Genomic DNA, 23,597 nt, shown 5'->3' with positions numbered 1-23,597 from the left:
GAATACAGACCAACTTTAAAATTCTCTTAGTTACTTTTATGAAACAATATTTCTAAACTGATGATAGCTCTTTCAGTGCATTCTAATGTTTACCGACACTACTTAAAACATTTAACTCTCTCCAGAACATCGTACATCCGTACTCGTTTATATTTTCAAAGGATTTTAAGTACGCACAGAACTCTACATTTTCAGAGCAAAAAAGGTACTTACTATCTAAAGTAAAAGCTCCTAAGAGCACTGCTTAGACTTTGACACTTGAAGCAGCGAATCGCGCCGAGACGCAACTTTGCATCCTCTTAAATCGCTTAACAGTTGGGTTTCATTATCAAACTCCACTAGCTCATCAGGGTTAAAGGCATCTACAGATCGCATGCGTAAACTAGGAGCAGTCAGTTGGGATCCTAGCGCCGGGGTGGGAACACGTCCCTACGTTCCGAACGCGAATGCTCGTCGCGATGTAACGGGACCTTTACCGCGAAGTTTCAACGACTTTCAAAGTGTTAATTCTATGTGCTAGTGAAAAACTACGGTTGAATATTGGACAGTGATAACAGAACTAGTCAAAATCTTTTTCTAGTTAAAATTAAAAACACACAAGTGAACCGCAATTTAACTTGATACATTTTGAAATTAAATTAGTTTGATAAATTAAACGAGTGATTTTTAGGAACACGCAGTAAGTTATTTATTTTGACAGTGGTAATTTTTTAACTGCATCATAAATATTAATTTCATAAAGATTATTTTTACCAAATAATTTGAACATGTTTTATATACTTAGGAATATTCTAATAAAAGAACATCTTCTGAAGGTATATAAATGAAAGCCTGAGTGGCCTTATAGATATAGATTCGAAACTTTTTCGGTTAAATAAGGAAAATTTTAACGTATACGATGTTTATTAAATTCGATGTTTATTAAAAGGTACCAAAACTCAACAACTCCAATATCAGTGACTTGTGATTGATAGGGGGGATTGAAAATAATCCTCAATTTCCGATCGTTCCTTTAAGTACCACTTACCTACCCCTTCTTAGGCTTACGTATAATTCATCATGCTCAAAATATTAAGCTTATGCTATCAATATTCATTACGTGGAAAATCAATATCAAATCAACGGAACCCATCGGGCTTATTAAATCCATGCCTATCAAACACGTTGGAGTGTGATTGAGTGCGTAAACAAATAAATCGAAAAAAAAAAATCGGTTAACAGCGATTTTTCTGCCAAGTTTGGTCGTTTTCCTATATTTTATTTTAATTTCATTTGAGCCGTTTAGCTTTACAAGTTTGGATGTGTATGAGGTGTGTCCTGAAAAGAGTCTACATTTTAAGATTTTGATTTGGTTTGATTAATTCATTTAAATACGAGGAAAAACACCAATTTCACTGAAATAATAAGTAATCGCCAAAGCCATCCTTAATACATTTCATCAATCACTATTATAAAATGATAATCTTAACAAGTAATATCTTCTTTATAAGTAGAACAATTTTCAACTTTCTTTTGACATTTTTAGAGTGATTTTAGCACTTATCGTCTTAAAGGGATTTACAATTAACGAAGGTCTCTTATACAGCTTGTATCAAGGTAAAATATCCGTTGTAGACCTAGGGCAAAAATTTTAGGATCAGTGAGCGCGTTAAAAACATATATGAAGATTTTAGTTCTTGAACGTTTCCGCTAGGGGCGCTGTTCAATCCGTCATACATTTAATGTAATTTTTTTATGTAAACTCACACCAGGACCTCTGCAGCTTATCGACTAAAACCCTGCACTGGCGCAACCTGCTATATTCAGCTTGCTGAACTAAATATTTTATGTTCAAAAGAGGCTTTTAGCGCAGGCTGTTGTGGATTATAAACTGGGCACTGCTGACTGCACCCTAAAAATCATTATAATGATATTTTTTAAAATATTACAATTAATCTCTTTTTACAGGTATCAAATAAAATAAAATCAAATCAAATCATTTATTTGTAAAACATAGGTAAATGTAGGTAGGTAGGTAGGTAGGTGAAGAATAATTTTCAACTTTCTTCAGATATTTTTAGTTGTGGTCACTTTGGGGATTTATAATTAACGTAGCTCTCTAACGATACATACAGCTCTATTAAGCTAAATGATCTTAGTGGTCGTCTTAGGGAAAATATTTTAGGATCTGTAGCATAACATTCTCAAGTGCTTTCTAACTCTACTTAAATCAGTTAAAGTTACCTAATACATTTCTATTTCTCTCTTTCTTTTGTTTAAACATACAATTTTATGACGGCCAGCCGTAGGTAAAAACTATGGTACACAAATATTTTTAATGTGCGGGAATAGAATTTGTAACCCCTGGCGAAGTAGCAGAGTAACTCAAAATCTAAACTGCAACTGATACTCTGGTTCAATCTAATAGTTCCAATCGTATCGGTTTCTGTCCTATACAAATAGCGGGATTGGGTAAACAAGGGGACACGATTGAACTTACAACTAGTTTTCACTGTTTAATAATTGTCTCTCCATTGACGTAAACGAACTTCAGTCGAAACATAGCCGACGGGTTAGGAAGCTGAAGTAGCAATGGGCTGGGCACATAGCATGTACAACTGACGACCGATGGGGCAGTAAAGGTTCTCGAATGGAAGCCACGTACCGGCAAGTGCAGCGTACATCCTCCCACATGGTAGACAGATGACCTCATAAAGTTGCAGAAAAGTGCTGGGTGCAGATGCCAGCCGGGCAATCTGAAAATCATTGGGGGAGGCATATATTCAGCAGTGGAGCTCCCGCCTATGGTTGAAGTTCATCATCATTATGATGATGAATAACAGCCTCTTAAGTTACTTTAACCCAGTCTACGCCTTTCTTAGCTATCGATTAGACAACTTAATGAGTCATCTTAATTAGAGACTTAATGAGTCGCTGTAGTCGACCCCACGGCCTTTAAGGTAGTGAATAGGCATCTTTTGAGCTAGCTCCCTTCATCTTAGATAGCTGTTTCAATCTTCTGGTGTAGGTGAGTTCATTAAAATTGGTCTAGCCGTACATAAATTTTAATGGTGTTTAACTAATCCAATTTTGTTTTATGTTTTTACTCTAAGATATTATTACACAAAACGGTACCTACATAACTGAACATAGAGTTGAAAGTACGCTGGCGCATGTATTTTCCAAGGAATAAAATCAAAGCCCAACACAAAGCTGGTTAGTTTTAGCTGATAAAGCTGTCGCCCCCGCATCGGTCCGCGACGCACCCATGTGCACGTAACTCGCGCACTCACCGCACCACGGATGGCTTTAAATTACATCGGGCCCATCGGTTCATACGTTCATTGGAGCCTTTTATCCAAAGATATCGACTAACACCCTCAGGCTGAGTCGCACCACCTAACTTTGACCGTAACTACAACGATAACCGGTGTTTTTTGTATGGAGTTTGAAAGATCATTGACATTTGTCAAAGTTAAAGTAAGATGGTGAAACCCAGCCTTAGCAACAAATGTTAGCACGCTTAGAGTAGGCGCACACCGTTGATTTTTCGTCGGCCGATAGTTAAGTCGGGCAGTTGATCAGTATGGGCATGTATGGGAGTGCGCACACTACGCCGATACGATTTGGCCGATTCTTCATACAAATTAAAATCGGGCACAACTATCGGCCAACTAAAAATCAACGGTGTGCGCCTACTCTTAAAGCGTAAATGACGGGTGATCGGGTGATGTGAACCTACTTGATTCGTATATTGATCTGAACAATTCTCTATCCATGTTATGGAATGAGTTGATCGAATACTTTTGTTTCATATTTTCGATGCTGTTTTGTGTCGCTGAATAAAATATTTCATTTTCATATTTTCATTTTTTCATTTTCAATACTGATAGTATTGACCCACATGACAATGAAAAAGCAAGCAATAAAATTGTTTTAGCCTATACACGGCTCCCAACCAATTAAGAGTTTGTAGTATTGTGACTATTTCTATTCATTTTCAAAACAATATACGAAACGAATACGAGTACTATAAAAGCCCATAGCTCCGGGTAGAATGCTCGTGTTAAACATTATTTGCCCCTTCCGGAATTTGAACCCGTAACCGCAGGGAGTTGTAATCTGATACGTGAAACGTTTAATATTTAAACCGTAAAGTTTGTTGTGTCTGCACAATTTCAATTTCACTTCGAATAAAATTGGTCCAGTATGTAGGCGATAACAATTCCACATTTTCCTTTTAAAAGCTATTCGGGGAAAATTCCAGAAGATTTTCTAAAGATAAGTTCTGACCTATTCTTAAGATAGAATAGACAGTTTGATGAGTACGACTGTACCTAAAATAGTTTTAGGAACAGACATTACTTACTTTGTTTAAATTCAACTAATTGATTCAGACAGATTAAACAGTAAAGTTCAATTCTACGAGGAAACGAAAATGGCTAACCCAATTCAGTTAGACATTACATAATAAATCATCTTAATATTCAGAATCTGACCTGCGGCTGGCGTTCGGTCCTGGTGATTATTTTAGTGGTCATTGTTGAAACGTTACTGATTCTAGTACGAAACATCATATTTCTAAGAAAAAAAAACTTATGGGTCATCCGTATGCAGTAGAGACAACATCTTTCTGATACTTTAGTAAAATTAACATCCTATTTTTGAATAGTTTTGAGGTTTAATCTAGTAGGTACCTACAAGTCTGCAACCAAGCTTTAAATTCATAATGCGCTAGATGTAAGCTAGTTCCAAGCTACGATGAGCACCATTACCGAGTTTTATCGTCTATTGCTTTCTAGAGAGTTGCATGATAGAAGTGATGGTGAAAAATAATGTTCGATTAAAAATACACAATAAAGATTTAAGTGTACTGAAATATTCGTACCAAAAAGTGTATTAGGTAAATTAAATTAAATTTAATTAGTGGCTCTTTGCATTTTTCAGAAATTACAATGTCATGTAGGTTTTTATGTCTAAAATGGACTGGGTTTGTTTTGTTATTATTTTTTATTAATTTTAGCATACTTAGGCTGGGTTGCACCATCTTACTTTAACTTTGACAAACGTCAAAAATCTGTCAAAATCCATACAAAAAACACTGGTTATCGTCATAGTTACGGTCAAAGTTAGGTGGTGCAACTCAGCCTTAGTCGGTTTGTTCGTCGTTAGATTGTACACACACAATAATTCATTCCCTTATTTTTACTGGCGTCAGAACACAATTATTCAGTGTGTCAGAACTAGAGCAAACTAGCGTCAGAACACAATTCAGTGTGTCGGAACTAGACCAACCATTAGCCTTGGCTCACCTCAGAGGGGTTATTGAAAGGGTTCAATTTCAATTTCTTTCTCGGGAAATGTTGTGCTAACAAATATTTTATTTGGGTACCGATCCTGTGGTCCATGTAGGTTTTCCACACAAAATAAATAACAAAGATAACCTATATATTTGTTGCTAAAAGAAAGAAAACAATGTTGGCGATAGGTACGTACATACATTAAATAAGTTTTCTTCTTTTTGGGCCTTGAAGAAATGAAAACTTTTACTGTTATTACAAAGTTTTGTATCTGTTTCAACCATTTGATGTATCTTGCCCGCAATATGATCAAAGTAATAAAATTGAGTTTTCTTTTCGTAGAAGTAAAGGTATTTCAGGAAAGGTTATGATTTATCTAAATTGAAAAATAAAACACAAAGAAACTCCTTAGAATATGGAAACATTCGCGATTTTTCATTAATAAAAAGTACTTATTACAATAAAATTGAAACAGGTATACCCAATTTCAGGGGAGTTATTGTCGACATTCTCCATCATCCGTAGATCGGACAGGTGTTCCTTTCACAATGAACTTTTTTATTTATTCTTGGCATTCCTTGCCTTAACTTTTATACAGACTACTTACCCGATCTTATTCCTGATTGGATTCCGCTATAAAACACCGAGCGTAGCACTCTTCGTTAGTGGATAATTTACATAAACTTTTAGTAGACAAATTCACGTACATTCTTCATGCTGTTGAAAGAAAATACAGCGTGGTAATGCTGGGGCATCAATTTTGTGGGAGCCGCCGACAAATCGCGTTATCTGAGTAAATGTGCGCGATTCATACTGCTCTACCTAAGAGCCAAAGCACACGATGCGTTGCGGCGGCGATGCGACAGCGGAGCGGTGTCGCTGCGTTGTCTTACTTAGAAATATCTATGGCGGGCCCACGAGCGTCGAGCGGTGCGGCGCCGCGACGCACGATACGGCGAAATCTTTGCGGTGCAGCGCCGCAACGCATCGTGTGCTTTGGCTTTAAATGTCTTTGTAGAAATATAGTTCCGTCCTATAACGAGCATGTGACTCATAGAATCAAAGCCTAGCCTTTTGTGTTAGAGGTACATACTTATACTAGGTACAAAGGGAAACTATAAAAGAGTAAACGGTAATGATAAAATGCTTGGTTATGGGTTTTCTTTTATGCCTAAATGTTATACCTAGCTACACTTATGTTAACTTCTACAGGCTGTATTTGTACCTATACCTATCAATACTCTTGTACGTAACTGACGTAGGAAATCATTTCTCTCATGGATTGATAGGGTCCATCGATCCATGAAAAAAATGATGTCATGATTTTCCTAAGAATGATGTGAGTCCAATTAGGTACATATGTACATTTTACATGTAATGTCATACCTATGGCTATTAAATAAATCAGACTCCGATTTCATAATAATTCATGGACTCATTGTTCGTACGGATTCATTAATAATACATATAACAGTAACAATCCCTTCTCAGAATTGTACAATTCGACGATAAAAATATTCCAAATGAATTCGATAATTTTAATTAAAAGCTGTGTAAAACTATACATTCATATTTAAAAAAATATATTGCATAAGTATTCAAATATTGAGTTTTGAAACAAAACACACAGTAACATTTCAGTTTGTTCTGACGAACTCTATTTGATTTACTCTATGAACATTCAAAAGCTTTGTAATCAATCAATTTGTGGAAATTTGAGTACAAACCATGTGTAATAAATGTAGGTAAATTAAATTCATTTGCAAGTTGACTCTTTAACTGTCTAGTTTTATAACAAAAGTTCTTGTTTTGTGCCGTGTTATTTTTTTAAACGTTTTATGACATAAGTAAACTATGTAAAGAAACCTAATTCTTCAGCTTTCATGCTGTCTTTTGTATACCTAACTAGATTGTTTATTATATTATTTACCTCCACAAGAATAAGTAGACAACTGAATATATCTAGATAACTAATCAGATACCGTAATTCAAATAGTTCCCGCTTTAATGGTTTGATTTCGCCTCTCATATAACTAATTACCTCAAACGTAGCCCTCGCTTTGTTGTGGTCGTGTGTAACTAAGCCGGGGGCGTAACACGTAAATTTAATATTTCATTCCTAATTCTACACAAATCTGCTTCGAGATAGCCCTTTGGAAATGAGGGATACGTGCCCACAGTGATGGGTGGTTTGTTACGTCTTTTTGCAGCTAATTCGTGAAAACAATTCGAATTTTGGAACGTTTTGGTAAAGCCTACTGTTTATGTAGAGTTAAAAAAAATACTAAGCTATTGCTTAGTATTTTTAATTTAGGTAAGGCCTTTAAAAGGCTGCAAAAAATCACTGGCAAGATATTCCAAACTTAAAGACCAGAGGTGTGTAGTTAAAGAAGTTATTATTTAACCGATGGGCTTGTAGGGTTATATTCACGAACGCTAAATTTCTTACATTTAGACATTTTCTCAAGTGGTACTCGTCTCAATGGAAAACATATTTATCTTGTTACTTATTTACTACATTCATAATATTTTCAGAGAACGAAAATTAATATAAACAATTACGTAAGTAGTGTCTAGAGAAAATGAACATCTAACCTTTTATTATATTCATTATTTCACGAAGAAACAGAATCAACAATAAGATAATGTAATGTAGTAGTTAAGCGTTGTGGATTAGGACATTAACCTTCGCAGGGCTGTTTGGTTAGGTATAATTAGGTGTTCATCGCAATTAGTTCAGATAGATGTTACATCATCGCGATGTAGGTACATTGTCACTATTGTGTTCATACTTGTACACATCGAACTAATTTAACACGTGGGGAATTCCCATAACGGGCGCATATAAATGAGAGCTACCGACGGCACGTCAAGCTGAACAGTGGCCTCGTATATAGTTGTGATACGGACTATTTTTAAGGTAAAGTATTAAGTTTGACGTGCTTTCGTCTACAATATTATTACAAGATTAGCATATCGTTCAAGTGATTGCTGTTGGTTTGTTCAAATTAATCGCCCTCAGAGAGTATTCTGCTTTGAAACTAAATATTGCTTGGGGCTTGAACAATTAAATTGGCATCGACCCGCCTATTTTGAATACGAAATACTTTGAGGATTAGGCAAATGCGGTAACATAGAACACAATCTGATAAACTTCTGGAGAGTGTTTCAATACTTTGTTTGTTATCTTCTGGTTTCAAACTTATTTTCATAAACTTACTGAAATAACTTAAGACAGCCTGCTGATTTGAATAAGAATTTGTTAAAGCCAAGCGTTCGCGTTAAGATAATTTACATTACTAGGTACCTAAGTGAGGTGCGCAAGCTTTTAAGGAAATTTTGTATGGGTCGGTCCCTAAAACAAAATAGTACGATGTGAATATAACTTTTGTTAATTTCTTTTGTTTTCTTTTATCTAACATTAAAAATATTCTTTTACTGCCAGTTCTTTTATAAACGGTCTTGGTCTAAATGGGATATCGAGTAATAAAACTGAAAAGAAGAAAAGCGTACGTAGTTACTCGTTTGAATACAAAACGGTATTCATTTGAGGACGCAAACTAATCGTCTGCTTACACCAAGTCGTAAACATAAAGGGACGCAAATTAAACGCACTAAAATAGCTAATATCTCATATGAGAAATTGGGTGTGTGAGGCCATAAATATATGTAGTACATATTTAACATCATTAATCTCTTTGTGCTGACAGGCGCGTTAGTTTCGACTGCGAGAAACATTACAGATTACACTAAATCAGTATTAAAGATATCTCGGTAATTATAGTATTGCCAGCTAATATTTTCTAATATATTTTCGCTTTTCGTTTGTCTTGGCGCCGGCAATTTATAGTAATTGAGTTTTATTGTCCTGAAAACAAAGGTATTTCATCGCTGAGAGCTAGTAATATAGGTTAATTCGAACGTTTGTAATAGAAAATAATTACCTCTTAATTGTGTTTTATTACAAAATTTCTCTAGAGAATGAGAACAGTTTATAAGAGTGAGGTTTTTTTTATGACGCAATAGTCAGATATGGTGGTATAATATTGTTACTGAATTTAAAGTGTTAACAATTCAACCTCAATAATATAGCCGTGCCAAGTTTTCAGCTAGACAAAATACCTACTTGCAAAATATTTTAGTTCAGTTAAAATCATAATACTTACTTCCATTTCTTATTAAGTAAATGTCATATTACCTTACTAAGGGCGGCGCTGATAAAGACGTAGATTTGAAGACATGGCGGATTTGTCAAGACATTGATTGATCGGGTATTAAGAATTTTCCCGCACAAACCTTTCCCCATGATTGATACAAACACATTTTTTGCGCTACGTTTGCTTTTATTTACTTTTTAAATGTAACGGTTCGATTACACCATTAATAATAAAAAACATTGTATCTAATATACCTAAAGAAAAAAATATTCATTATTCATCAAGAATATCGATAAAAGAAGTTAGTTAATATTCGAACCATTTTTCCGAGATTACATACGAAGATTTTATATTTTTTTCTATTAGTCTATCGAGCTTAATTATATTACTTTCTTGTCGAATCCCTTTCGTAACAATCGGTATTCGGAGATTTTCGGGAATATTGGTTTTCAACACCGACGGCGACAAGACTCTTGGGAGGTAGTGTGATAATCGAAAGGAATTTCGTGCGGCCCTTGAGTGGTGCGGTACACAATCGGATATCTTAACCTTTTATTCATTGACTGCTAGATCCCATTAATCTTTCAGACTCTTAGGGCAAAAACCTGTTAAAAAATGTTTGTTTCAATAGCAATTAGTGCACATAGTTGTTCATGAAAACAGTTACACTTCTGCAGGTTAGAGAAACTGAACATTTGAAAACAAAGTACATTATGAGCTTTTCTTTCAGTTTTATTTAAATGTGTGACTGTTTAATCGTTTTAGAAGACATGAAAAACAAATTGTTTAAAGATACTTATACAAAACACAACAGGTAATCTGGGCTTCATCCCTTAGTGAGTGCTAAAGGTTTACATGTTCAATAATTTCGGGTTTACATGTTCAATAATTTCAATATGGCATGAATAATAATGCCACAGCCTACTTCGGGGTCAAGTTAAACCAGGTTAAGAAACCTTCATATTCAGGTTGAAAATTTAGCAATCGTTGAATTGATATTTTTCATGAGTCCTCTTCGTAAGGACTGCCATTTATATCCCGGGGGCTGCAATTTATTGCCAACATTTATCATTTCATCGAGTCCTTCCTCTCCCATATCATAGCGGACCGAGCTATCTTGAGAAGCCTCTTATTTTTATTATTTCTCTATATCGCTTTATAGGATAACATCGTTCGCGGCGAACTGACTTATCACGCTATCATTTGGACCCAATAGTTGATTGAGCTTCCTTGCAGAAAATCCTTATGGGAATAAGACAAGAGTGCGTGGATTTTACCTACCTAGTTCGCACTTCAGTATTACAAATCTTTGTAATGTATTTCCTTGATCTAAATTGAAAAAGAGGCTGACAATGATGATTGAGTTTCTTCCGCCACTTCTTCTCAACACCAGCTCATCATGTTGTCCAAAATCGGTGGTATGAAAACTATATTTGGAACGTGTACAAGTGCCCTGGAAAGGGCCTAAGTATTAAATGACTCGATTTTGATTTGATCTGTGCGTTTTCATCTCTTTTTCTCAAACTAAGTATTACGTCACAAAGTGGTCTATAAAGCAATACAAACAACATGGGGTTCATTAACATTTAGAGCACATTTAGTATGCATTGCTTTTACACGAAGGGACACAAACAGCTGTATGAAATGTAAATAAATGTACTGTATTATTATTAGGTTAATTGGACAAAGATAGCGAACACAAATACAGTGTTAAGTTAAATAAGCTTACATGCAGCACAAATATAGCAACAGTCCTGAAGTAATCGCGTTAAATAGTTTCTACCAAAGCACGTGTTTCATTGAAATCGAGCTATTCCAAGAAATACGCTTAAGAGCGTTTACGCCGTTTGGCGCAAAAACAGTACTTTTTCAACTCGTTACAATCATTAACCAGTAATACTACAAATATGTTATAGGCATAAATAGTTAGGCAATTTCGTCGTCTAAATAGTTAATTGAGAAAATATTGCGATTAGTTTAGTATTTAAGAATTCTATCAAGATAAGTCCACACAGGTTTTGTAAATTTCCACTTTAGCGTCAGTTTACCAGCTGAAATTTTTATAAAAATACTGTGAAAACGATTTAAAAAACATTTATATCCTATAGCATAGATCCTTGGGCAAATAGTTATCTGAGAAAATTTTTAGATTTAAGCATTTTACAATAAGAAATCACAAATTAAAAGAACGTGAAATACCCAAAAATCAAAGTGATTTTTTCACCAATATTCTTCCTTTATTCAACATAAAAATAGCTTAATATAATAAAACAACATCTTCTTTAAAATATTTACTTTGAAACGATATTTAATTCATTGTTATTGTTTTGCTATAAACATTTGAAAACTATTAAAAAACGCCGCGCGCGAATCATTTCCAATGATGCCCCTTGAAACGCCGCGCTTCGCGTAAACGCTCTTAAGAGAACCGAATAATTTCCAGCGATAAGATCTTTAATGCTATTTTGTTTTCTAAATGCCCAGTGAAAACTAGTATTTGTTAACCCTTCAAGTACCAGCGAAACGAGACACAATAAAAATCAATGTTACCGCGGTCCCATGCGATCACTTAGGGTTTCACGTTATGCTGTTTCCAATAGAAAGAGTGTTATTCTAGACAGATGTCTTAGTAATACATATCTTATAATATTCTTAGAAAAGTATTCGCAGTCATAACATTACAGTGTAAATGTTGTAGAGAACTCAAGACACAGTATAATAAAGACAATCTTGATATGTGGCAAGTTGAAGTACCAAGTGTTAGTGAAAAAATAGTGTAAACTAAACAAAATGGTGGCAGTGTGTGTTGAAGAGTAGTGCGATGGACGTTGTAGTCGCAGTATGACCACGTGGATGGCGCTGTTCGGGCTAGTGTGGCTGCTGCGCGTGCGTGGCTCCCTCTGTGGGTGCGCGGCGTGCAAGCGCGCTCGGCACGAGGCGCCCGACGCGCCCGGCGCTAGCCCGCGCGCGCCTAGCCCAGACGAGCGCGCGCCATTCGACGTCATCGCGCTCGAGAACTACACGCGTGACGTCACCGTCCAGACTGACTTTGACGATGAGGAGGTCGAAGATCTGGATAAGATCGAGCTGCAGATCACAGAAGAGTGTAAGTTTCATATTATTCAGTTTTCAATCCACCTACATGCATATTATCATGGTCCAGGGGTAATCAGGTGAAATATTTCAGTCTTACTTACTTATTTGAAGTATAGCAGCTTCACATAGCATCCTAGTCGTAGTGAGACAGCTGTGGCGCTTTATAGCCAAATATGGTTGTTGCACATCCATGGCTTCTTCTATCCAAGGTTGTGCAAGCGCGCTCGGCACGAGGCGCCCGACGCGCCCGGCGCTAGCCCGCGCACGCCTAGCCCAGACGAGCGCGCGCCGTTTGACGTCATCGCGCTTGAAAACTACACGCGTGACGTCACAGTCCAGACTGACTTCGATGACGAAGGGGTCGAAGATCTGGATAAAGTCGAGCTACAGATCACAGAAGAGTGTAAGTTTCATATTATTCAGTTTTCAATACAATTAATTACATGCAAATTATCATGGTCCAGGGGTAATCAGGTGAAAGATTTCAGTCTTACTTACTCGTTTGAAGTATTATTAGCTTCACATGGCATCCTAGTCGTAGTGAGACAGCTGTGGCACATTTATTTTGGTCCAGATGTAATCAGGTAAAATATTTAAATCTTAGTCACTTACTATATTTACTTCTTCTTCTTCTTAGTCGGTGGTTGCATTGACGAAGTACACGGTGGGGTGTTTGATGTCATCTCCGAGGGTAGCTATTAATTATATTTACTTATAGTTAATTTAAACGTCACATCAAATAAAACATTTTCATTAATTCTTATTTATTAAAAATGAAAATGTTTCCAGAAGATAGCCCCTATAAAAATGCGAAATTAACCATTTTCCAAAATTGTTCGAGAACGAAGGAAAGTGTTATGGACGGTAATGAATGGGGGCAAAGAAAATTAGACTGCCCCCTGATGTTTCCCCGGCCTTTGTGAGTAGTCCACTTGTGTATCGCTTTATTTTTCAGCTTCCTAATCTGCCAATATTAGCGGTGAAAGCCTTGTTCTTAAGAGCCTTTTTTCTCGGAAAATTTCGACGTTGTGTTCTAGAAAAGATATTGAAAAGAATATCACAAGAGACTTTACAACACGTAAGTGAATGGCAGAAGTTTGTTTTCACTTCATTACCATAAATGATACGTTGGCAATTTTCACAACTAAGCAAAGAAAAGTTCAATTTTGTTTCGTAATAAGAAAGAAACATTGCACGGGAAAATGTCGCTCAATGAACAGTTACGCTGAAATCTGACTTGAAAAATGTATATTTGTTACAAAACTTTTGCAATAAAAACCAATGGTCGTTTATAGGTAAAACAAGCTTTTTCTTCCCAAAAGTCATTTGCTTCTGTGATAAACCTTTACACTTAGGCTGGGTTGCATTCTTACTTTAACTATACCTAACAAACGTCAAAAGTCTGTCGAATTCCATACAAAAAGTTACGGTTAACGATGGTGCAACTCAGCATTACTTGTATTTTCCAGCTTTAGTTTCTCGCAATTGACGTAGCTTTTTCTTTTGACGAAAGCAATATTGCCAGCATTAATAGTCGAGGAAACCGTGGCCGAAGCACTTATGCGGCATAAATAAAACATAAAATTCATTCGTCTATTTTTTCCGGTAATTTATTTAAATTCGCGTCAGATTATTCATCGCGGATATCCGCAATAACAACTGAGACCGCATCGATAAAATTCGCTTTTTGAATAATTTTCCCAATCTATTTTACTACGCGTCGAGTTGATGCGCTATTTAATTTTACGAATTAACGCGTTATTTTAATTAATGATGATGTTAATTTTAGTCGCATTACAACAAATTTCGTCCTTAATGTATAACCATTAATTTTAAAGAACTTAATTTATTTTTATTTAACATGGATGATAATTTTTGATCAAGGTTGTCGTTGCCTACGTTACTTGCTTACGTTTAAACAGAGGCATAGATATAAGTTCTATGTTAATATTGTTGATTTCCAAACAAGCAAAAAATAAGAATATTTTGCGCTGCCGTCTAGTGACACGTGCTCTCCGTTAAAAAGCAAAATATAGAGACAAAATGTTTGGAAGCCAAAAGCCAGGTCAACCCGCGACTGTTTCACTCACAAAAACATCCACGACTAACTTGCTTGTTACCCAGTTGAAAAACTAAAACGCGTGGCTAAAAACATACCTAGGTCTCACTCCATATACCTACATTTTTTATAATTATGTTTAACGATAATATTTTAAAACTGAGTTGCACCAACTAACTTTAACCGTAACTATAACGATGACCGGTGTATTTTGTGTGGAGTTTGATTGATTTTTGACGTTTGTTAAAGTCAAAGTAAAATGGTGCAACCCAGCCTAAGGGTAGCTCACTTTACCATTGTACCACATTCATAGAAATTAAAGCTTAGTCGTAGTATCTTCCATTATTTTTATTGCCCAAACCCGACCTATTTCCACGCCCATTTGTTTTCCAGGCTCGTTTTCATGCACATCGGATGCAAATAAGCCCCCACAATGTCCCAACGATTGCAATAGAATAGAAAACACAACAAGTTCGCCTCATTTACTTCAACGTCCATTTTGTTACCGCTGTCTGTTTTGTTACTATAACTATGTCTGTTTTGTTACTATAGCTATGTCCGTTTTGTTACAGCTCACGTCGGCAACTACGAGTGTGGGACTGAAGCGACGCAGAGCCCGGGAGGCGGCCACTCCGGAAGTTACCAGGTCCGCTTACAATATTATCGGAGTAAAACAACACTTTATTTCCGCACTGCACCTAGGTTTTCAACTTTCTAGCGCAGTTCCAAGTAGTGATGTCCAAGTATCGATAGTCGACTTATCGAATTGGGCTTCTCAATAGACACCAGCCATTGCATGAATCAATTTACAATTAATTTGTGAAACAAAAGTGTTTAATAAGGGTTGCATGTATAATTCAATTTTCTTGTTTGCTACGTTTACGCACCCACCGCACCGTTTCAGCCAAATGACGTTCACTACTGGACAAAGGCCTACCCCAAAGCACTACGCATTCATACTTATAAGCAAACTAGCTTTCCGCCCGGGGCTTCGCGCGCGTGGACCCCTGAACCCTATTTTTTTTCCAAAATAAAATTTAGCCTATGTTAGGTACTCGTGGATAATGTAGCTTTCGAATGGTGAAAGAATTTTAAAAAACGGTCTAGTAGTTTTTGAGCCTATTCATTACAACCAAACAAACAAACAAAGTTTTCCTCTTTATAATATTAGTGTAGATGTAGATATTTGCTTGGTTTTAGACCGGACGGCGCAGTCTTAAATACCCAAAGATCTTTATTAATTTCACTACTATACTGTGCTTTTCAATACTATCGATACGCAATATCGATATTGGGCTGTCAAGCGGCTACTCTACGTCCCGCGCATGTAGGTCGTTGAAGGCCATTTTGTTTGCTCAGTAGGGTAGTTGCAAGGTTAAAACAACTTTTACAGTTTAGATTCCTGTTTTGTTGTTCTTGTTGCATCTTATGTTCATTGAATCGGAAGACGTTGGAACAACATTTGTTTATGTTGCGAAGTATTTTCTCAGTTTGCCTTGATTTTTCTTTGAACTTTAACATGGCTTTCCAGTTCGACTAAACAAAATTAAATTATGCTGAAGAATTTGTAATGCTCCATTTAAGTTCTGAAGTTTGTGGTTAGCATTGGAGTTAGATTTCTAAGGCTGAGTTACACCACCTAACTTTGACCGTTACTATAACGATAACCGATGTTTTTTGTATGGAGTTTGACGTTTGTCAAAATTAAAGTGAGATGGTGTAACCCAGCCTTACCTAATGTTTCGTTGTTATTAAAGTCACAGATATTCAATTAACTACAATTCATTAAAAGGTTTTGTTATTTCATTCATGTTATTTCGTTAAATATTACGTCATACCATGCACTATTCTTCCTGCTTAAATAATACACAGAATTCAACTTGATGTTCTGTCGTATGTACTCCAGTATAATAATATCAGGATGAAAGATATATCCCTTTAGACATGTCCGTACATGTATGCCAGTAGTTAATTATTTTCCTCCATTAATCTCCGTAAACAATAATACACGTAAAAGCATCAACGATGTCTTCATTTGGTAGAAAGACATGAAAGCAGGATAATTTCCTTGCTTTCTTTCATTCTGTTTCCTATTTTGACATTGATTTCTTGTATTACTTATATGATACTAGCTTATTTTGACCTCTTTTGTGAATGTACTATAATGCTCCCATCCATTTTAATCAATTAGAAATAGTTATATGGTACATGACATATCCACGCTATTGAAAATACTTAGTAAGAACATATAATAATACATTAACATAAGTATGCATTAGGAAAACTCTTTCGACCTTTTACATTTTCAAAACCTTTTGACCAAATTTTAATGAATTTTGGTATTATTCAAAGACAATTTGGGATCTTAAAGAAGCAAAAAGAAATATCAGACTATTCAGTGGTCAATAAAGTGGTTATTTCAATACCAATAACAAAGCAAGCAAAGTCGCGGAGAGAACTTGGTAATAATCAAATTTGCATAATCTATTTTAGAACTAATTAGTGGAGCTGATAATTATGCCGTTAAGTGAATCAGATTAAACGACATTATAGATTCATTGTGCTCGACCTTTGCAAATGTATTTTAAACATCAAAGAGTATTTCAAATAAATTAAAATCACATTCGCTTGCAAGAACGAACACAGCAATAAGTTTCTGTGTGAAAGAGTTTCAAAATGGAAACCATTTCAATAAAGTTAATAACGATCCAATGAATATAAATGAAGAATCACCGATTGTCACTTTTATTCAGTGTACAGTAATTAAAATGAGGTTTTGTGTTCAGTATTTCAATTTATTTAACTGATGTCTCGTTTGTTGGCGCATAAACGACTTTCCTATAATAAAAGTTTAATTTCAGTAAGCACATTTAGGTTTAGTTCTTAAAAGACTAAAACAGATTCAAGGAAACTCACGATTACTTCCAATAAACAACATTGTGGGTAGATTTTTTGTCTACCATTAAACAGCAGTGATCATGCCGTATGAAACTACGAGTAATGTAGAGTTATCAGAAAAACGTTGTAATAATAAATATCTATCTCTAAACCTGAATCTAAGCAACCTAAGCCCCCCTGAACCACGGAGCCTTTTACTTGAGACCGCAAATGTTAAAACAACTTTAAGGCTGGGTTGCGCCATCTTACTTTAACTTTGACAATTGTTAAAATTCTGTCAAACTCCAAACAAAAAGCACCGGTTATCGTCATAGTTACCGTTAAAGTTATGTGGTGCAACTCAGCCTAAGTTGCCATTATGAACATAAAAACTCTATGAAACTTTTCGTAGTATACATACACTGGTCATCATAAAAAACGACCCACCCGCGACAAGCACTTTTAAACGTATGCATCCCCACTTCCCACCAATATTACTATACTATATTACCATTTAAAAGCCTAGTTCTAAACTTCATTTCATTAAAGGAAAGGTTTTTACCCCAAAAATGTGTCTGTAAAAGAATCCAGAGTCATTTCTTCAAAAAATAGGTAGTTACGCTTGAGCCAACTTTTATGGCTATAAAACTGTTAACTTGGGATTAATTGCTATCCATCTGTTAAAAAGGACACGTGAGATCATTATTTGGTTTTATAACCATAAAAATTGGTCTAATTGATCCCAGAGGTGAGCCCAAAGTGAGGTCTTTTTTCAAGTTTTTCAAGTCACATTTATTGTATATGTTAATCATTTATTAGGAAATTAAATGTGTTTTTCTTCAAGGATATTTATTGGGCTTTCACATAACACCAATATTGTTGGGGCACCATGATTGTGTCAGTAGAAACGAGTTTTCCTGTAAAACGTAGGTGGGCCGATTTTTGTGATGACCAGTGTAGTATGCTTTAATCGCGTGTTTTGTTCGCAGTACCCTTCCGACTCAGACAGCGAGTCGGTCTGGGAGACGGCAGAAGTGACGCTGGAGCGCGGCGCTAGCGGCCTAGGCCTCAGCATAGCGGGCGGCGAGACTGGCGGTGACGTCAGCATCACGCGCCTAGCCGCGGGAGGCGCTGCGAAGAAAGATGGCCGACTGCAGATTGGAGACATCTTGTTACAGGTATTTATCTTGCTACGGAATATATTTTTTTTTTAAAGCTACAATAGTATTCCTGATTGGCATAGTGTGGCAGAGGATCGTGTGAGTGGGTGACACGATTTCGTTACGCGATGATAATAATACTGTATGCTCGCGCTATTACTTCTAATTTTAATTATTTAGGACATTTTCTCGTGCCTATTAGGACGACAAGGCTAAGGGACACCCGTCCGTCAAGAAAAGTTTCAGATACTTAGTTACTTACTTGACGAATAAAGAACGCTACTGAGCCTTTACTGGACTAATCAGCAACCTATTGAAGTTACTGACTACCGGTGACTTCCTGATATCTCTGTCCGAGACTTCAAAAGAATCCCAAAGGGAAGTTTATCTGTCAGATAAATTCCAGCAGGTGGCGAAACAGGTTAAGTCTGAAACTGAATAGACAGAAAAAAGGCCGTCGCCGCTTTTTGGGAAAGCTTTTGTCTTTTTTTAATAAATGCGAAAGGGCAGGATACCCGTCTCAAAATAAAGCGCTGACAAGTACAATAGACGAATTAGTAAGGGACTTTAGTCACCCAGCGTAAAAAAGGGAACTGAATTTAGTTTGACAGTTCTAAATTGTAGTCCTGCCTTTTATTTACTGAGGATGGAAAACGATTTACTTGCTGACTACGCCAAATAATAGACATCTGGGACTGGGTGGGTAGGTAGGTATATAGATTTGACTGAATCACTGATATCCGAAAGTTTCATAGCAGAGAGACCAGCACATCAGATTATACATTTTGTTGCCAAATCGCCCGTATTTATGAACTGTACTTGACCTAAGTAGGTACGCGAGAAGAGCGATTATAGTTCGTATTCTGCAATATCGTAGTAGATCTCAGGGACAGCAGCTTGAGGTAGAATAGGTAAATACTACATCAAAATAGCTTTAATCTTTCCTTAAAGGTTAAAAAGTTATTAGGGTGATTTTTTTGTTGACTGTACCTACCTGAAACTGGTGACAGGCTCACCTTGGGAAACTTAAAATATTTTAGAAAACCTCAAACTTTGGATAAATACCTACATTAGGGCAACTTAAGAAAATTGGAAATTGCTAGTAAACTGTTATATTTTACAAATTTTATAGGTAAACTTCAAAAGTGTGAGTCTGGCGTGGCAAAAGAAATGAGGGGACTTAAAAAATAACGCTGCCAAACTTTTTTATCACGTAGTTAAAAAAATTGTTCGCGGAAGTTACTTAAACGACATCCTTCAAAACTCCGGCTTTTATTTAATGAAATTTTATGTACGGTTTGAGGCTTTATTTGGCCGCGAGACACAATCATGGTGGCTTGGATTTTTTTAGATCTACGTTTCATAACATGGATGTTATTTTGCGGACATGAACCAAAATACATTTATATTAAAGGTCATGGGCGCGCGGGTGTTGTAAGGGATTGTTTTTTTAATATGCTAACGAACTTTTTGCGTTCTTATACAAACAGTTTTTTAACTTATCAAACTCATTAATTATGATTCCCGCCATACACAGCCATCCAAACTTTATGGTAAGAAAATGGTTTAGACTCTAAACTTTAGAGTAAGATAAAATCTAAAGATACAAACGGGATCCTGATCCTGAAACACAATATCATCGAAAACATTGAAGCCTCTCTTTAAAAACAGTGTCAACGCGTAAGAAATGTATCTGATATACTTAAGATATAGGCTTCTTCGTGTAAACTTTATGTACTCCAAGCCAAACTACATACACAAACAGTATTTTTCACGATGCGCCATAAAGAATCTTCTCAAGATAACCTCAATAAATTGCCTTAGTATCTCTATGTGAAATATGAAGGAAATATTAAGCTGACGGATGTAATCTGCACAACAAGAGAATTATACCCGCTGCGTAATATTCTTACTTTTTTTTTCTTTTTTAATTTACTTTCCTTTGTTTTTGAGCATCCTTGAGATAGTTCAATTTCTTTCTCATCTATTATATAAAAAAACTGCCAGTATCTGGTATGTGCGTACTATACAAAAGATATTATTTTTCCAATACGCTTCCTTTTACCGTTCCATTTTTTTTAAATAATTTTTTTGGATGCTTCATATCTACCTCGTGTGTAATAAAAAATCATAATTACCAAACCCACGTGAATCAGCCGGCTGGCTTTATTTTTTCAACAACGTATCATTTTGCGTATCCCTCTCCACCACGTCATTATGAATTCTTAACGTATTTTGTGGATTCGTTTCATCTCATTTTCGTTTCATTTTATCTTCATGCCATGCTTTATTCCGTTTCAATCCAAGTATCAAAGAAAATTTTCGCACATTTTGTAATTACAAATGTTTGTAGGTAAACTGTATTCACAAAATATTTGTTCGGTGCCTGAAAAAGAGTCTGTATTTTTAGCAAAAACACTTACTGCTTAGGCTTTTCTTTCTTGTAAATTATCTTCGTAGTATTAGAGGACGGTCGATCTATTCTCATAAATAAAACACTGGATACTTAACTTTCACAGTATATTGCCTTAATTTAAATACAATTCATCACTTAGCACAAAAGCGCGCGGAGTCGTCTCCGCGCGTCCCTCTATTCTGACGTTTGATTCTCGTGTGACATTGACGTATTGTCAATGTCACTATGACAGCATCTCATTGGCTATAACGATACCGCTATTTTAACGTTTTATATTTTTCACAATTAACAGTTCGGCCTTCCTGCAATTCCTTCGCCCTCGAAGGTCTGCTCATGGCACACTTGACGCCTCGTAATGGGATCCAGCTGAGCACCTGGCTAGATCCACTCTGCCATCTCCACCACCATTCGCACCACACGCTGACCACCTTTGGTTCTGCTGAAACGAGAAATCATCACACAATACATCTATATCATCGTCACACGGTACATCTATATCATCACACAGTACATCTATATCATCATCACACAGTACATCTATGTCATCATTACACAGCACATCCATATCATCTAGAAGCTCAGCATGCTCCTCAATCAGTAGCGCCACGCCAATGGTCATACAGACGCTACCACAATTATCTTTTCGTTCAATATTTTAGAATCAGCTGCTTCAATAATGACAATAATGTCGATCACACACATGCCATCTTAATCTAGGCACCATAGCTCATATGCCCAAAATGTTACCACCGAAGAAACTCATCCTTTGATGCCCAATTAGGCCTTTATCCAAGGTTTCTATCAGGTTTGTTCAACCACCACAAAAATACAACTTATTGGTTCCGATAAACTCCAAATCATAGAACTGTAACCCATTCTACTTCCAAGAATGGAAAGAACCCTCACTGTTGATGAGCAGTGGACTGCATGTTCGTGGGCTAGGAACCGGCATAAATCTTGAAGGCAGAGTACTTGTTGTAAACAGCTTTATTTCTGAGTTCTTCACTTTTTCTTTTCGACCACTTTGATTTCTTAACTCGCTTCTTATCTGAATTAAACTAGTCAGCTGGAATGCCCTGCTCCTTATTTTATACTCTTCCCTTTCTCTCGCGATATTGCCAACTCTGTCTCTCATGTTCTGGAATATTCAAAGCGAGAGGTCCGATGTGACCGTCACGTTATCCTCGATCTTCCCAGTGACGAGGTGCAGTGTTGCTCGATTGTCACGTCATCGTCCTTGCCTTCTTGCCGTGGCCATCCAGACTTCGGTCTTCTAAGGAACGACGGCCCTTGGAACAACTCATCCTCTTCCGATGTAGGCACGTATCCCGCTCTCGACGCCACGTCGGCTACGTTCAAGTGAGTGGGTACTCAAACGCTACTCCGACGGCCTTGTCTCTTCGGTGATCAAGTCGATGCGCTCCGTAGGATGTATAGCGGCGGCTTCCGTTCCGCAGCCAATGCAGCACAGCTTAGGAGTCACTCCAGTAGATAGTGTCTTCTACAGGCAGCCGATGCACTTCCGTTCATGCTGCTTGTAGCTCCAACCTCGATATCGTTTGTGTCTTCACTGGAGCCACTTTGGCACGCGCAGCTACCAGCACAACTTCCGCGTCCTTCCTGTCGTTGTAAGCGAGGTGCCAATACGCAACGGCGGCGTAGGCTTCCTCGCCTGCATCGCAGAAGATGTGCAGCTCTCGGAGTTTCATTTATCTCCCCCCCGTAGTAGTATCGAGGAATACGCAGTCTCTTCATAATCTGCAGGTCTGACAGCCATTTCTCGAAGTATGCTGCGACGTCTTCCAGCACGGGCTCGTCCCATCCGGTCTTGAGGCGCCACTGCTTTTCAGGAGCTTCTAGGGGAGTCGCTCCTTTCTTCGCGGCGCGCCTGCCGCTCGGGGCGACTGCTAGCAGCCTGTCGTCGTTGCTGTTCCAGTTCCGGACATGGAAGACCGCCTTCCTGTGGTCTTCGTCCACTTGAAAAATCACTTCTTTGCTTGCTCGATGTCATTGAAGCTTTCCACGAAGTCACCACTACAGCGCCCGGCGTATGCCTTTCTCAGTAGGTTCTCCATTTGCTCATGATACTGCCTCTTCTCTTTGGTATTATTCAGAATTAATTTAGAACATTGTGAACTCCTAATGACGTAATTATAATGAAGTTATACAATGCAATACAATTAAAATAAATACTATTGGACCTAAATGATTTATGGGATTAGTTATGGTTCTTTTAACATTTTCTCTTTAAACCCACACAGATTAGGCCATTCCACACAGTTTGCGCCTCGCCACACAGCCCTATGATGTCGCTACACAAGCCAAAACATCATAGTTCATGATGTCTCCCACACAAGACACGGGTTCTATATTGGCTCACATAAAATTCTAAATCCTATTCTTTGTCTTACTACCGATTTGTGTTCATAATAATCTCTCTTCATAATTTTATTTTTCATACTTTTTTTATTCATACATTTTTATTACTACCATCGGAGCTCATAACAGTTAGTAATCATAATTTTTTTATCAATACTGTTACTACCAAGAACC

The 23,597-nt window shown here is 36.9% G+C and overlaps 1 protein-coding gene across 1 annotated transcript in view; it reads left to right on the top strand.

Moving 5' to 3' along the window:
• The first annotated feature begins 415 nt into the window (after window positions 1–415).
• The window catches only part of LOC135073892 (disks large homolog 4-like), a 56,908-nt gene continuing 33,726 nt past the window's right edge, over window positions 416–23,597 (top strand). Inside the window, exons 1-5 of the mRNA XM_063968138.1 lie at window positions 416–679; window positions 12,093–12,384; window positions 12,742–12,935; window positions 15,164–15,237; window positions 18,458–18,646. Coding sequence (XP_063824208.1) covers window positions 12,278–12,384; window positions 12,742–12,935; window positions 15,164–15,237; window positions 18,458–18,646 — 564 coding nt within the window. The 5' untranslated portion in view covers window positions 416–679; window positions 12,093–12,277. The remainder of the gene's footprint in view (window positions 680–12,092; window positions 12,385–12,741; window positions 12,936–15,163; window positions 15,238–18,457; window positions 18,647–23,597) is intronic.

The sequence above is a fragment of the Ostrinia nubilalis genome, chromosome 8 (assembly GCF_963855985.1).
Source record: "Ostrinia nubilalis chromosome 8, ilOstNubi1.1, whole genome shotgun sequence".
Lineage (NCBI taxonomy): Eukaryota > Metazoa > Arthropoda > Insecta > Lepidoptera > Crambidae > Ostrinia > Ostrinia nubilalis.
Note: the sequence above shows the minus strand (reverse complement) of the source record. Positions and strands in the feature narration are given on the sequence as shown.